The sequence below is a fragment of the Cyprinus carpio genome, chromosome A9, assembly GCF_018340385.1.
Source record: "Cyprinus carpio isolate SPL01 chromosome A9, ASM1834038v1, whole genome shotgun sequence".
Taxonomy (NCBI): Eukaryota; Metazoa; Chordata; class Actinopteri; order Cypriniformes; family Cyprinidae; genus Cyprinus; species Cyprinus carpio.
This window is the reverse complement of record NC_056580.1, coordinates 14,104,089-14,119,437: the sequence shown is the minus strand read 5'-3', so window position 1 is coordinate 14,119,437 and position 15,349 is coordinate 14,104,089. Positions and strand designations below refer to the sequence as shown.

Genomic DNA, 15,349 nt, shown 5'->3' with positions numbered 1-15,349 from the left:
AGTCTTCAAACTTATGAATTGTATGTTTGGCAACATTGTAGCAAATATTTTCGGTGCATCAAAAATCATGCTTGTTAAGATACCAGCAAACAAGATAATCCAGCACATATTAGTGCATAAAAAGTCACCAAAATGAAATATTTGAATCTCATAATTAAATACAAAATGAGGGGGGAAATGCAAAAATGTCCTCTTTTTGAAAAAGCCTTCCTCTAGGCTGGCTAGTAAATACTGCTGACTATGATTGAGCTGTATAGGCCAAATGATTCATGAATTTATGAATGGAGAGGAGGACCATTCTGTTTTGATTATATAGCTATCTGTCTTTCAGCTGAGATGAAAGAACTTTAACATCTCCAGTCAAATGGTGTTTTGGCAACTGCAGTGGCCAAATCTCAGCATGACTAATATCCATCTGTTAGGCTGAGAAAAAAGCAAAATATCAAATGAGACTATTAGCAATAGAAATAATATAAAAAGACAAAAATATGAAATAATACAAATTTTAAAAAATGAATTAAAAATTAAATTAAAACAAACTTTAAAAGAATATCCTACTCTGAAGCAGTCAAGCCAAAATAAATAAATAAATAACAAGTGACAATAAGTGACAAGAAATACATGTGGGGGGGGGTAATTTATTTACACTGTAAGCAATTTATACAATAATGTAAACTGTTTACACTTTAAAATAAGGCAAATAAACAAAAACAAACAAAGTGTCTATAAATTGCACCATAGGCAAGTTTTCTGAAGCCATACACTAACTTTGCCCTTTATCCCTTTAATATTAGTCTCTAATCTAACACAAATTTTATTTTGTAGCTAAGGCTTTTCTTCTTTGATCTACAGAAATAAATTTAAAAAATAAACATTACCTAACTGACAACATACACACAAACAGAAAATGTTCAATAAACTTGAGAACCAACTCTGAGTAAACAATTTTATTAGAAGAATTTTTTGGGGGTAAAATAACATGTTAAGATACATAAACACTAAAAGCCACTGACTCCACAACACGTTATTTAACCTGAGAATGATCAATTTGTTATTTCACCATATACAAAGTAATTACATTGTTATCCTGCACCGTAACAATTTAATTACAAAGCAGGTGCAACAACATCTCTGACACTTTTTAGCACATCTGTATATTAAATAACCACAAAAGATGCTCCAGGAGTAAGCATGAACTGCCCTAATCACTGTATTATGAAAACAATGATCACAACCAATCACAGCGACGCTGCTGTTTGGCCAAACAGGTGCAAGTCAATGATGATAAATCAGTCCGAGTGCTAATATGTTAGCATACATGTGCTAATAGACAGTGCTTCAACACATATTGGTATTTTTAAAAAAGCATTGACATAAATGTTCATTTACACTCTTACAGTTTTATAGTTACTGCACATGAGTGAAATATGTTAATTACAAAAGCACCACAAACCAAGCAAAACAGCACTATAATCACACTTGTATCAACTTGAACTATATCTCTTAGTAAACATTTCTTATTATACTTCAAAAGGTTTATTGTGAGCAATTTACAACAGCTGATTAATGTTTTCATTTTAAAAATTAACTCAGCTTTCAAATAAGACAAGTCATATCAACTCCTTACAATAGAGATTCATGACTCTTCATTAGATATAACAGACGAGTCACTGTAATGAGTGAATCATTGCAATATAAAGCACAACAGCATTTAGGTTCATGAGGCAGTGAGCTGCATTCTATAAAAAGGTCGAAAGTCACAGCTTAACTTGAAGCCCAGTCTCAAACTCCACTTAAAACCAACAGAAATACTGAATTTGTGTTTGCCACACAAAACATGACTGTCAGGCCTGTAGGATTTGTTCCCTCAAATCACATTTTTCACTAAAGGACCCTTCATACAGTATTCTAAACCTGTTAATACATCAGAATATTTAAAGGGGTCATATGATGCTGCTAAAAAAAACATTATTTTGTGTATTTGGTTTGTTTAAACGAGACGTTTTATGAGGGCGTGGACAAGTCTTAACTTTTATAAAGAGTATCTCTTTGGATTTGAGACTTTAGTCTTTGTAACTTTACAGAACTTCTTTATGCACCAAGAGCTTGTAACACTCCAAAGAGAAAGGAAAACTTGAAATCGCATCATATGACCCCTTTAACAGATATATGCGAAACAAATACTTCAGAATTTCTGATTTTTTTTTTTTTTGCTTTATAATTACATTTTTATTATCAGTTACATCTTTTTTTAATTGATTTCAACAATTTATAAATTCAAATCTTAAATCAAATTTCAATTAAATTGATTATTTGTTTTAACTGATTCAATCACCTGTTATGGCATACAATACTGTTCATAAGTTTAGGGTCTCTCATGCCCACCAAGGCTGCATTTATTTGATCTAAAAAACAATAATATTGTGAAATATAATTACAATTTAAAATAAAAAAATATTGTAGTGTATTTTTAAAATGTATTTTTCTTTCTGTGGTGCAAAGCTGAATTTTCAGCAGTCTTTACTCCAGTCTTCAGTGTTACATGATCCTTCAGAAACCCTGTGTGATATGGTGCTCAAGAAACACTTTTTTTATTATAAATGTTGAAAACAGTCATTTTTTTTCAGGATTTATTAATGAATATATTGTTCAAAATGACAGCATTTATTCAAAATAGATAAATTGTAATCAATTTAATGCACCCTTGCTGAATATTTTTGTAATTTCTTAAAAAAAAAGGAAAATTCTATCATACTGACCCCAAACTATTGTGTATTGATAAAACCACATCCCTCTAGGGTCTTTACTATTAACATTTAACTGCTTAAGTAGAGCTATTAACCACATAACAACAGTCTCTAGGAAACAAAATGAGCAAATTCTTCATTACATGTATCACAGCAGAAGCCTCACTAGCATCAATACAAATATTGTTGCAGTGTTAAAGTGTTGTTGTTGGATCCGTTTGGCTTCAGTGTCACATGATCAGGACAGATCTGGTCCTGAATTAGCAGTTCTTGTTTTGAGACATATAATCAGATCCTGGCCTCCAAATATTGTGGCACATCACAGTGAACACCAATGAAAACAATCAGTCACAATCATATTGATAGAAAAAAAGTGCAGCCTTTCACACTTTCACCACAAAAACAGCTCAAATTTAGCAAGAGTCAGAGCAAGATTGCAACATAGCATTAAAAAAACAGCAAACATCAAAGTTCACTGCAAAATGACTTACACACACACACACACACACACACATTCAGGTACAGTCACAGTGCAGAAGACACAATTTTGTGCCATATGAGTGTTTTTGGTCAAGTACATCCTGTGAGAGGGGGACATTCGGTTAAATATCAGACTACTTGGATGGACTGACAAACATCCTTAACACCCGTCCTCTATGATAATGTTAAATTGTAAATGAGTATTAGAGAAGCAGGGGCATATTACAAGAAAGGCACCGTTCTCTCATTTGATTCAGTATATGATGACAAAGTATAATTTCAGCTCTCAGGTAAGCGTTCATGAATCAGACTATCTGCCGTCATGAGCAGACCAAATGATGACGGATCAGATGGATGCAGCTGAGCAACGTGTGAGGAACGCAGATGGAACATCAACATCATTCATCAAAAAAAGCTGTGCAGACAGCAACAATCTCATGGCTGCTGTGACTGTGGCAGTGTTTCTATTAATTTGTCTCAGGTTATAAGACTACACTATAACATAAATGTACCTGTGATGTCTTTTTAACACCACAAATTGTGCACATTTATATAAAAATCATCATATTGCTTGTCAGTCCAGTTTCACGACTGCATCTCACAAAACTCAAGATAACACCTCCAGATGAAATGTTTACTACTTAGACTTGCCTTACAGCTTCAGCTAATGCAAAAGAGTGTTAAGAACAAGTGATCTGTCAAACACCGAGGTACTTCAGCACCTATAGGCATTACATGTGCATTCAAAGCTAAATGGCTTAAGGCAGAAATGACAGATTGAAGATAGAATAGGCAGAGATCCAGTCACGCTCACACATAGATAGTGAATTGCAGAAAAGCTAAACAAACACCTAAAGCTGCTTTAACACCCTTAAAAGTCAACATGAAAATGCATCCGTAACCCATTTTGGAATAACATGCACTGATAATCCACACAATATCAGGAAGTAAACAGGTTCAATTGATAGGGCACCATTTTTTAAATTCTAGCTGATACAGATAAAAGATAATAATGTTATATACCATTTCACATAAATAAATAAAAAATAAATCACTAAAAATGAAAAACAACCATTTAAAGTGAATTTAGGCATCTCAAAATTATAATACCAGAGAAATACCAGATACTGAAAAATTAACAAATAAATAAAAATGTATTATATATACATTGATATTTTGTGTATCCTTATCAATTATGATTTCATGTTGAACTTTATAATTAATACCCCCACCACACACACACACACACACACACACACCCCCCAGTAAAAGCTAGTTTCTCAGACAGTCTTAGACTTTAGTTTAGTTCTGGCCAAGGCTTAATATGTGTCTGGGAAATTAGCCTCACGAACAAGAGGTATTGCTCATGAATACAGACATACCACCATTAACAAGTATAATACCCTGTACAGAAGCTACAAATGGTGACAAACAACAAGTCACATGACTCCGGATGTGCTGGTCCACTGATGTCACTAGTCCATGTGATCCCACGGAATACACACAGGGTTATAAGGCTGTTTTGGTCTAATCTGGTATGAGTTTTTACAAGGCCCAGGTATTTTTCTAATCTCAGTGCAGACTCACGTTTAAAGTTTGCAGGTAGGTCAAAAGTAGCAAGAACATACCAAGAGGGTCAGAGCTGTAGACAGGAAATAAGTGACTCTATAAATGTGCAGCGGACAAAAAGCCAGCATGCCCACACACAGCGGCAACAGTAGATGACGCGTCAGATTCAGCATCAGTTTGCTGCAATACAAGTATAAATACAGACACACAGAACAGTTATTACTTGTTACAACACAATTCCAGTTGGCATCAATACTGCTCAAAAGTTTGGGGTCAGTAAGAGTTTTTTCTTAGAAAGAAATATATTAATACATTTATTTAGCAAGGATAAATTCAATTAATCAAAATATAGAGTTAAGGCATTATAAATGTTACAAAATATTTCTATTTCCATTTTCTATTCATCAAAGAATCTTGAGAATCACGGTTTCAACAAAAATATTAAGCAGCAAAAGCTGTTTTCAACATTGATAAAAGAAACGTATTTGAGCATCAAATCAGCACATTAGAATGATTTCTGAAGGATCATGTGACACTGAAGAAAATCCAGCTTCAGCATCACAGCAATAAAATACATTTTAAAATAGAAAAGTTATTTTAAATTGTAATAATATTTCACATTACTTTTTTACTGTATTTTTGATCAAATAAAACGCATAAAACTTTAAAAAATAAAATAAAATCAATCTTACCCACCCTAAACTTTCAACAACAGTTTGTATATATATTTAAATATAATATTCACTTTATATTTCTGATGATTTCAAATTAAAATTAAGCAACATCATAAATAATGAGATCATTTTAAAAACTCTTTGATATGGCCATATTAAGCTTTCTGAAGAGTGCCATTAATGAAGATGACTATTTGAAATTATGTAAAATCGCATGACTAATTTTGTAAGAAATGCACACAAACCTGCGCAGAAGATGATCTGTTTTACAGCCGATGAGCAGCACAGAGCTGATGAGCAAAGGTACAATGTGAGGCCAGCAGGGGTCAGGATCCAGATGAATCCAATATCTGAACAAAACACAAACGTATGCAAAGTAAAATCATTCTTTTAGAGGCTGTACAGTACTTTCTCTGCACTCTCAGGCAGTTTCTCTCTTGTAGTACTTGCGGTACTTTAGTAACTTGAGTCAGAAATTAAAAGCAACTGCAACAAAACAAAAAACAAAATCAAATAAACTTATATCTTAAATGACTATTACCTGAGATTGTGCTTCCAGTGGAGAAGGGAAGGGAAACTGAGCATCATGGTAAAAGTAAGCAGTGTGAACAGACTAAAGTGGAGCTGCAGATCATCTCTGACGTCCTGTAGCACTGATTCTGACAGTAAAGGGCTGCCGTTACATTCTTTAACCTTACTGTGACAGTCACTGGCACCAAAACCATTTTCTGAGTTTTGTGAAACTTTCTGGGGTGCCTGGTTTAACAGAAACAAAAACATTTTTTAAATAAAATTACAGGTATTGTAAGCCAACTAGAAACTCAAAAATGTATAAATGATGTAAGATAAGACATTTATACCAGGTTCAACATGTGGCTCAGTGATCTCTCAGTCATCTGTAATCTAAGTACCTGGACAAAGACGAATAATCACAAGAGATTAAAATCACTATAAAGAAAGCGGTGCATTCAGATTAGAAAGAAATATTCTAGTAGATATTAAGAGACCTCAGTAGGAATTTCTTAAGACAAGCATTCACCTCAAGGTCAAAAAACATCTCTCTAGAATCACTCCTTACCAACCCTAGCACATCTTTATATGGAGTAAGTATGAAAGAGCTTGATGGAGGATGAACAGATCACTCACCCTGTAGAAGTGGAGAAGAGAGGAGAGCATAAGAGCCAGCGCTCCACATGTGACTCCTCCCAACACACTCAAAAAGATAATCAGGAGAATCTGAGAATGAAGACGAAGTGTTCCGCAATCCCGAGACACTGAAGGTCTGCAGACAAACACAGTGTCACACACACACACACACACGACCTATGGAAACAATTCTAAAAAAACTTGCAAAAACAGTTACTAACTAGTTTCTATGGCAAAATGTTAATGTCAGCTATTAACTGTACTGGAGTGGTTGTTACAACACACACACATATACATATACATATATAATTATTAATGAACATCTAAGATTCATAGACATTTATAGATCATGTTTAAAAAAGAAAAATAATTTTTTGCATGTGCACTAAATGTTTTTACATGTCTGTGCACATGTTTATGGTCAGTAAGATTTTTCTAAACGCTCTGGTTTTTGAAAGTCTCTTTTGCTCAGCAGGCTGCATTTATCTGCTCAAATACAGTAAAAACAATAATATTATAGAATAGTAATAATATAATTACAATATTATTATAATTTAAAAATACTGTTTCCTATTTTTATATATTTTAAAAGTTAAGCTGAATTTTCAGCAGCCATTACTCCAGTCTTCAGTGTCACATGATCCTTCAGAAATCATTCTAATATGCTAATCTGGTGCTGAAGAAAAAAAAAATGTCAATGTTAAAAAAAAAAAACTTTAACTTAATTTGATGGAAACGGTGATACATTTTTATTTTTTTTCAGGATTCTTTGATGAATAGAAAGTTAAAAGCATTTATTTAAAATACAAACCTTTTTTAACATTATAAATAACTTTACTATAATTTTTGATAAATTTAAAGCATCCTTGCTTTCTTTCAAACAACAACAAAAAAAAAAAGCATTACTGAACTCACAGAATTATTGAGTGTTAATTTTTTGTCTGATGTTTGGTTTAGATCAAAACATCTACATTTAGATAAAACATAACACTTCAAAATTATCTATTTATTTAGAGCACCTATTACAAAGCTGATGACTTTTACCTGTGCAGTGGAGCAAGAAAAAAGGACAGGAAAGAGACAAACACTCTGAGGACTGTGCTACCCCAGAATGCAATGGATGCACCAAGCACACAGAGCAGTGGGGACACTAGACGGGGCCATTCCTGCACAGAGGCCGTTGGATCCTGGGATAGGCCCTCCACAGAGTTTAGAGGAAGAGCATCCACCGCAGGGAGACCCAGAGAGAACCAGACATCCTGAAACCAGCTCTGCCTATGACAGAACAACAGGGGGAAAAAAAGAAAAATAGACATATACTGTAAATATTTTATAACTATTTAATTTGCTGGAAAAAAATATTAAATTTACTGAATTTATTGAATAATGTAATGTCAAAATGGAACACTGCCTGAAAAAAAAAGATCCTGTATCAGACTGACCTGAGCAGCAGCAGCAGCAGGAGGATGGGCAGTTCCAGTATGTGGAGCTGTAAGGATTTACTCATGCCCTCTTGGATTCCAACAGGATGTCCAGATCTTTTGATGGAGCTCAGCTGAGTCCTGATCATCAAAAGAAGCACTACAGCAGAGTAGACAGGGAGAACTGGACCGCAGAAACGCAGAATCTAAAGAACAAACAATTCCTTTTGAATACGAGGAATACTCTGGGGTTAAAGCTTGAACAGCATTCCAAATGAAATACCACAATGTAAGCACACCTGCCCAAGCACTTTGGGAAACGAAGTCCGAATAGACACCTATAAAGAAAAAAAAAAAAATACAATGTTAGTTCCCTAACTGATAAGTTCACCTTTGAGAAAACAAGAAAATGTGGATGAAATACCTTGTATTGGCAGTTGGGGGCAGTGTGGAGCTGCAGGAGGGCACTGGAGGCGTTGTCTGGGCTGCTAGAGTGAAGCATGCTGTAGATTTCAGACACCGAAGGAATACTTTGGTGGAAAAAAAAAGAAAAGTCATAAATAACACACCTATCAGTACTCTGATGCGAAAAGAGAGCTGAGGAAAGTTGGCTGATTAATGACAAGCCTCTTTCTACCTTGCAGTATCAAAGGAGTCTTCATGAAACCAAGGTACTCTCAGTCTGTACACACTGGGCAGTCTGTCTGTATAACACATTAGTATCAGACATGAGTCTTTTAAAAACCTTATGCTTATTTTCTTGCAAGTAAGGCTGAACAAACTGGTTACCTTTAGTGGTTTTACAGTGACTCGTGATTGTTATTCTAAAAGCTTGATAAACCTGAAGGAACACAAACAAATTCACTTTTATTATGCTGTCGGGTATATGTCTTATTTTAATTAAAGATTAGGGTGTAATAGATTACTGCATAGAACATCACCCTAAGAGACTATTTGAAAGATTATTATGGGATTTGTACCATTACAAAAAGCTTCTATTATAAATGGATATTTGAGATAAAAATCTGAGAATCTGAGGTTTAAAGGGAAGGAGAGTAGATCAACAGGGAATGCTGTGAGTGATCACCTGATGAAAGTCTTGAAGCTGTAGTGTATGAAGCAGCCCAGAGGAGTTAATGCTGATGTCACTGACAGTCAGACCTACAAACAGTCACATTCAGGTTAAAGCATCCACATACACTTACTTGTTTTTTTAATGTGCAAAAAATAGCTCATTTAGCTGTCGTTAAGGCAAAACGGGCAACTGAAAAACATTGCTCTGTATGACAGCATCTGCTAAAAGTCAAATGTAAACAGGTATGGAGTGTTTAGTGGGCTCACCAAAGGACAGCACATGAGGCACCTGCACTGAGACAGTCAAGCTCTCCTCTCTCTGCAGCTCACACTCCACCACAAACTACACACAGACATTTAAGCATTTAGAAAGCATCTTTAACAACAAAAAAAATGCATTGCAAATGTTTTTGACATAAATCATTAAACGCGTGTTTTAAGAAGGGAAATGTCTGCTAATGTGGTCTGTCATGTAATGCAAGTTTTAGTTACGAACATGATAATGTGGACTGTAATTTAACCTCTAACCTGTGCTCCACTGGGGTTCGAGGCATCAATGATGAGATGAGAAACAGACAAAAGCTCACTGATTTTTACTGTTACAGCCTATAAAGAAACACAGGCAGTTTATACATCTTTTTATCCTCAAAGTGTAGCTATACTAGGTACTGTATGTTACTGAATAACCTAGAATGACCTTATAAGCTGGAAGAAGTTCTGTCTGAGATGAGAGATCTACTGCCTGAACACTGGGTAATGGGGGAAAATAGATAAGAAAGCAATTTACAAAGAAAATAATTTAACACATACTATACAATTTACATTATCAACAACAGTCCATATTGATGTTATGGATCAGCATGTGTGCAATGCATCAGACTCATGAAAATGTGTTAACTTTACGAGTGCAGGACTGGTAATTATTTCTTAAATGTTGCTCTTTTTGACTGGAATTTAAGTGGTTTATTTTTTTTATTAAATTTTGTTTTTTTTTTGTGTGGAGTTGTACAGCCAGCTGGTCATTTCCTGTTGAACACATACAGACAAACAGCGTTTCAAAATGGCTGAGAACATTTACAATGAGCATAAGTCACAAGGAACAAAGACTGAAACTTGGACAACAGCCTGTATGAAAGAAAAACTGAACTTTCTTTTAGTTTTAAAACATATGAATTTGCACATTTTAGGGGATAGTTCACCCAAAAATGAAAATTATCGCTTGATTTAGTCTACCCTCAAGCCATCCTTGGTGTTTATGAACTTTTCTTTCAGATGAATACTATCAGAGTTATAATAATAATAATAATAATAATAATAATAAAAATTCCTTTCTCTTCCAAGCTTTATAATGTCTGTGAATGAGGTTTGAAGTCCAATAAAGTGCACCCATCATAAAAAAGTACTCTTTTAAAAAAAAATAAAAAGTACTTTTTTATGGATGGATGGATGAACTTTATTGGACTTCAAAACCCATTCACAGACATTATAAAGCTTTGAAGAGCTAGGAAGTTTAAAATATAACTTAGATTGTATTCATCTGAAAGAAGAAAGTCATATACACCTAGCCTGGCTTGAGGGTGAGTAAATCATAGGGAAATTTTCATTTTTGGGTGAACTATCCCTTTAAATTACAGGTACATTTGAATGCACAATAATAATCCATATTTTCTTTACAAAGGGGACACCAAGAAATTTAAAAGGAATGCTCTTAAACAGACCTACATCCACCAAATGTTTTGTGACATTCACATCAAAATGTTACATTTAAAGGAAAAAAGGGTTTGGTGCTGTTGGTCTCTGTCTCACCATATTATTACTGCGGCAGTGGAAATGACTGTAAGCTTTCCTTCGACTGGAGAGAGCAAACAGGAAATGCTTGACTTGAGCTTCCTGTCAAGAGTTGGAAGATGGTTTATATTAATGCAACATTCAGAGAGATGCTGCTGGCCGAGGTGATGAAACATATGGTCACCTTGGGGGCACTGTAGAACAGACGGAGTGTGTTGACCTCCTTCCAAGCCTCAGGAGGAGCTGGAGGGATGGATGAATAGATTCGGATAAAAATAGCATGAAAAGGAGAATCAGGCATTATCTTCTGTGCAGCTGTGATGAAAACTGATAAGCCTATAAATATACATGTGCACACAAACACAGACCTGAGAAAGTGATAGGGTCATCCTGTGCTCCTCCGGGTTTCAGCACTGGATGTCTAAAGAAGTGATAGTTCAGCACGGACATCCGCTTCTCAGGACTCTCTGTGAACTAAAGAGAAACATGAGTCAATAAAAACACTTTAATCTCACACTCACACTGTATTAGGACATGACTCACCTGCCCGGTTTCAGGTTCAATAAGGTCGAAGAATGCCCGGACTGTGGCCAGAACCAGCTCCTTGCACTTCAAGTATAAAGGAATTCATTATAAAGGATGAAACTCATTAGCCATTATGAAGTTAAGCAGCTTAAAAGCAAAATAATTAGCTATCAGTTTTACTTCTCTCTCCGTTTTGATGAAACAATGTTAGGATGCAAAAACATACCAAACAATGGAAATATGATCCGTGGAAACCCAGCTTCGGGGAACTGCAGTTGCCTTTAACCAATTCAGAAAACACTGATGTATCAATGTAAGGACATTAAAAACAACAATTCTCTTTAGTTAAATATTTCAACCTGTAACTTTAATAGCTATTAGACCTACCACTACTGACATCTTATTGAGGTCATCAATGGGACAGGAGAGCGCGGTCAAACCAGAGCGCACCTGGAAGTCAAGGTAACCACCACCCACAGAGAGAACGCTTACATTTCGAAGCTCTTCAGCACTTGTGGCCCAGCGATGTCTGACTCTAGAGTAAAACTCTACCACAGACACACAATTCAGATGTTAGCACGACAAAAAACTATACGTGTGCAATCCAACTTTTTGTCTGAGAAAGTATAATATTCAATTACACAAGTTTATACCTTCTGAATAAACTATAGTTAAAAACATATAGCAGCAGAATTTTTTATGTTTTTGAAAGAAGTCTCTTATGCTTACCATAGCTGCATGTATGCATGCAAGTAAAAATACAGTAAAAAAAAAAGTAATACTGTGAAATTATTACAATTCACCATAAATGTTTTTCAATTTAAAGCTTAATTTTCAGCAGCCACTTCTCTCATCTTCAGAGTCACATGATTCTTCAAAAATCATTGTAATACGCTGATTTCTTATTACCAGTGTTAAAAAAAGTTATTATTTTTGTAGAAACCGTAAAACATATTTTTTCAGGATTCTTTGAGGAATTGAAAGTTTTGAGCACTTTTTTATAACATTATATTTGTCTTTACTGTTACATTTAATCAATTTAACGTGTCCTAGAAAACTAGTTTCTTTCAAAATAAAAAATAAAAAAAATTATCCTTTGAACTGTAGTGTACCTTCAAAACTCTCAAACAAATCACCTGTACATAATTATGTATGTCTGTAGGTTTTCTTCCTACCCAGTATATAAGGGTCCAGGGACAGGACAGGTGCCTGGTGAGGGGAGGCCTGGGTGATGATGAGGCTGACCAGACGTGGGTTGAAACGTGCCAGGGCGAACAAAGCTCTTGCCACCACTCCACCCATGGAGTGACCCACCAGAACCACACCTGTGGGAGGGTCTGGACGGTCCTGCAGACATGGGAATGTAGTAAAAAGATCATTGGTTTTGATGTAGATGATCTACTAATAGCATTGATGTTCAATTATTAAGTCACTATAAAGGCTGAAACACACTATACGACTTTTACAAATCTGAAAAGATTTTATACACTTACTGAACTTTGTGAATAGTTAAATAAAAAAAAAAAAAAAAAACTGACATCATACATCATAAATGACTAAAAATCAAACACTACTAAACAACACACGCAGAAACATGTGCTTTGTTGCTAGGAGATGCATGACATAAGAACAATATGCTTTCTAAAATCAGCTCAAAGAATAAAACATTTGATATCCTCCAATTTTTAGTCTGAAGCTAAAAATCTGAGTTTCATGAACCAAGTGAGTATATTAGAGTCTAGATAACTGTAATTTGTGATCTGTAATTCAAACAAAGTGACAGAAAATGATGGAAAGAGAAAAAGGTTGCCCTTGACCTCTGACCTTGTAAAGCCGCAAGATGGCTTTGATGCTTTCATGTAGAAATTGAGTCTGTCTGCGCAAACTGCCCCCATACAGAGCCACCAACTCCTCGTTGAAGTCAATGGTGAACACGTTCATATGGATTCGTCTGTCCAGGTTCTCAGCCTTCCTCAGCGCCACTGAACCCAGAGAACGAGCTGCAAGAGAGAGTAGAACAACATCTCTGTGTGAGCACTCACCTCTGTCTTCCTGAACAACCAGTATATTTCATAAGTATTGGGAAAACTCAGCAGGAGGATCAAGACTGATTGTGCAAACAAACCACCTTGAAGGGAAATAAACAAAACCAAGCCACTCAAACTACATATGCATGTCTGCATAAGATATGCTGACTGAAACACTAAAGAAGAAAAAACAGTTCCATCTCACCTTGCTTGTAGCTGCCCGCGTTCCCAGGCAAGAAGAGCACAGGTGCGCCGGTGAGCTTGAGTCCTCTGCTCTCCTGAGCGTATGCGCCCTCTCCGTACAGATACAGCCCGTATGATGGGTACTGGCGCGCGACACGCCTCGGAAGCTGCACGCGCTGTGCAAGCACACAAACATACGAGACTAAACATTCGTGCGCAGAGAAAAATGCAGGACAAAATGCAAATCAAGTAGTGAAACGGGATTCCTGAAACAAGCGAAACTTTAAATGCATGTTCAGGTCATTCAGGTTTGAATGCGTGGCAGGTAACGTTGCGTTAGCGCTTTATTTTGAGACGTTCTCTTACAGGTTATAAATGCTACATGATATTACTTATGATTTTCTTCAGCCGTTCATGAATTGGTTTTTAAATAACCCTATTTTTTTAACATCAGTAACAAAATTAAGACTTATTTTCCCTAATATTTGTTATATTTTAGATAGAAATAAACGATGCATACTTTTGAGGTGGATATTCTAGTACCACGAATCCCTTACAATACAAACATTTTAAAAAATATAAGTGTGACCCCTCAGTGAGTGAAGCGAGGGGGTTTTGCCCATCGAAATATTGCTGATTAGTTCTGTTTGTTGTTGGCAAAACAACAGGTAGAATGACGGATGAGGAACTGAAGCATGGCCTGCCAATGAAATGTGAGCTAGAGATGTTGCTCTAATTACAAGAAATTGTGCATTTTGTTAGTTGCAAACCAAACGTGTGAAGAAAGGCACAGTGACACAGACTGTGTTTGCAGTGATACTCACTCGGTATTCTGGGTACTCGAACATGTATGTCATGCTGCATCGGTTCTCCCCGAAACCAAACAATAAATCCAGCAAACCCACGAGCAAAAGCCCAAGAGCAAAGCCGTACAACGCGTATCCAGCGAGTCTCATGTCTCTACAAGATAAGCTTGATTTTATTCACGAATCCATTGTAATCGTGTCTCCGCTTTCCTCATTGTAAACCCACACCGCCTGTTTAACGTTTAAACCTATAGGAGATCTCCCACGGACCTGTCACGCAGCCCCTGGGATGACGTCACGACGCAGACAGGAGAGTAGCCAATGGAGAGGCAGAATAGGTTCTGGGTTTGGCCAATCAAAATCGACAGTGGGAGGGATTGCAAAAGAACAGTGGGATCGTCGTGGAATAATTCTCCAATTTGTAAAACGTTGAAAGGCGTAAATAGAGGAAAAAATCGTGGTCCGTCTTGTGATCTTGAAAGTTTAAGTTTAAAGCAAGGGAACGTAGTACATAGTATTAATCAGGAATTCATATTATCCAGTACACTTTCATGTCCCCATTATGTGTCTCAATATAATGACATTAAAAATCACATTAGTTGGTTTTCTATCACAATTTATTCATGTTGTTGTTGTTTTTTTGCACTAAAATATTTTACATGAAATGGAAGTTTTGATAAAACCGTGACAGAACTGACTGGTCAGTTCATTATTCTGTATGAACCTGTCTTTCAAAGTCTCCAGGCAGCAGACTTTATGGCTTCAATACTAAAGGTATTAAGATACCAATGCCCCTGGTTTCTCTTGTATAGTTTTACAGTCCAGTTGCACAGTTTTTGCAATGTGCAGTCAACCTGACCCCTAAACTCTTCATACAAAGTTTAAAAACACAGCACCATTTTTTTATAG

General features: G+C 35.8%; 2 protein-coding genes across 3 annotated transcripts in view; both read right to left on the bottom strand.

The window, feature by feature from the left end:
- Positions 1-3,325: 3,325 nt before the first annotated feature.
- Positions 3,326-14,714, bottom strand: LOC109095948 (GPI inositol-deacylase-like). The gene is made up of 26 exons (XM_042763695.1): positions 14,459-14,714; positions 13,657-13,810; positions 13,249-13,424; positions 12,600-12,771; positions 11,812-11,972; positions 11,651-11,703; positions 11,443-11,509; positions 11,268-11,373; positions 11,084-11,142; positions 10,918-11,001; positions 10,089-10,137; positions 9,809-9,861; positions 9,640-9,717; positions 9,379-9,454; positions 9,125-9,198; positions 8,827-8,878; positions 8,675-8,741; positions 8,462-8,567; positions 8,337-8,375; positions 8,059-8,243; positions 7,661-7,891; positions 6,617-6,752; positions 6,331-6,381; positions 6,012-6,226; positions 5,716-5,820; positions 3,326-4,976 (listed from the first exon to the last, which is right to left on the bottom strand). The coding sequence occupies exons 1-26, from the start codon at positions 14,588-14,590 to the stop codon at positions 4,835-4,837; spliced, it is 2,823 nt and encodes a 940-aa protein (XP_042619629.1). The 5' UTR covers positions 14,591-14,714; the 3' UTR covers positions 3,326-4,834.
- Positions 14,715-15,039: 325 nt separating this feature from the next.
- The window catches only part of LOC109077182 (m-AAA protease-interacting protein 1, mitochondrial-like), a 3,384-nt gene continuing 3,074 nt past the window's right edge, over positions 15,040-15,349 (bottom strand). For both annotated transcript variants that reach the window (XM_042763693.1, XM_042763694.1), the window contains one exon: positions 15,040-15,349. This exon is cut by the window's right edge and continues 322 nt beyond it. The gene's annotated coding sequence lies outside the window, so the exon portion shown is untranslated.

Coding starts and splice junctions, on each gene's coding strand:
- LOC109095948 (XM_042763695.1), bottom strand. CDS start 14,590: ATGAGACTCGCTGGATACGCGTTGTACGGCTTTGCTCTTGGGCTTTTG. Junction 13,811..14,458: donor TCGAGTACCCAGAATACCGA/GTGAGTATCACT, acceptor GTGCTTGCACAG/CGCGTGCAGCTTCCGAGGCG. Junction 11,143..11,267: donor TGACCCTATCACTTTCTCAG/GTCTGTGTTTGT, acceptor CCATCCCTCCAG/CTCCTCCTGAGGCTTGGAAG.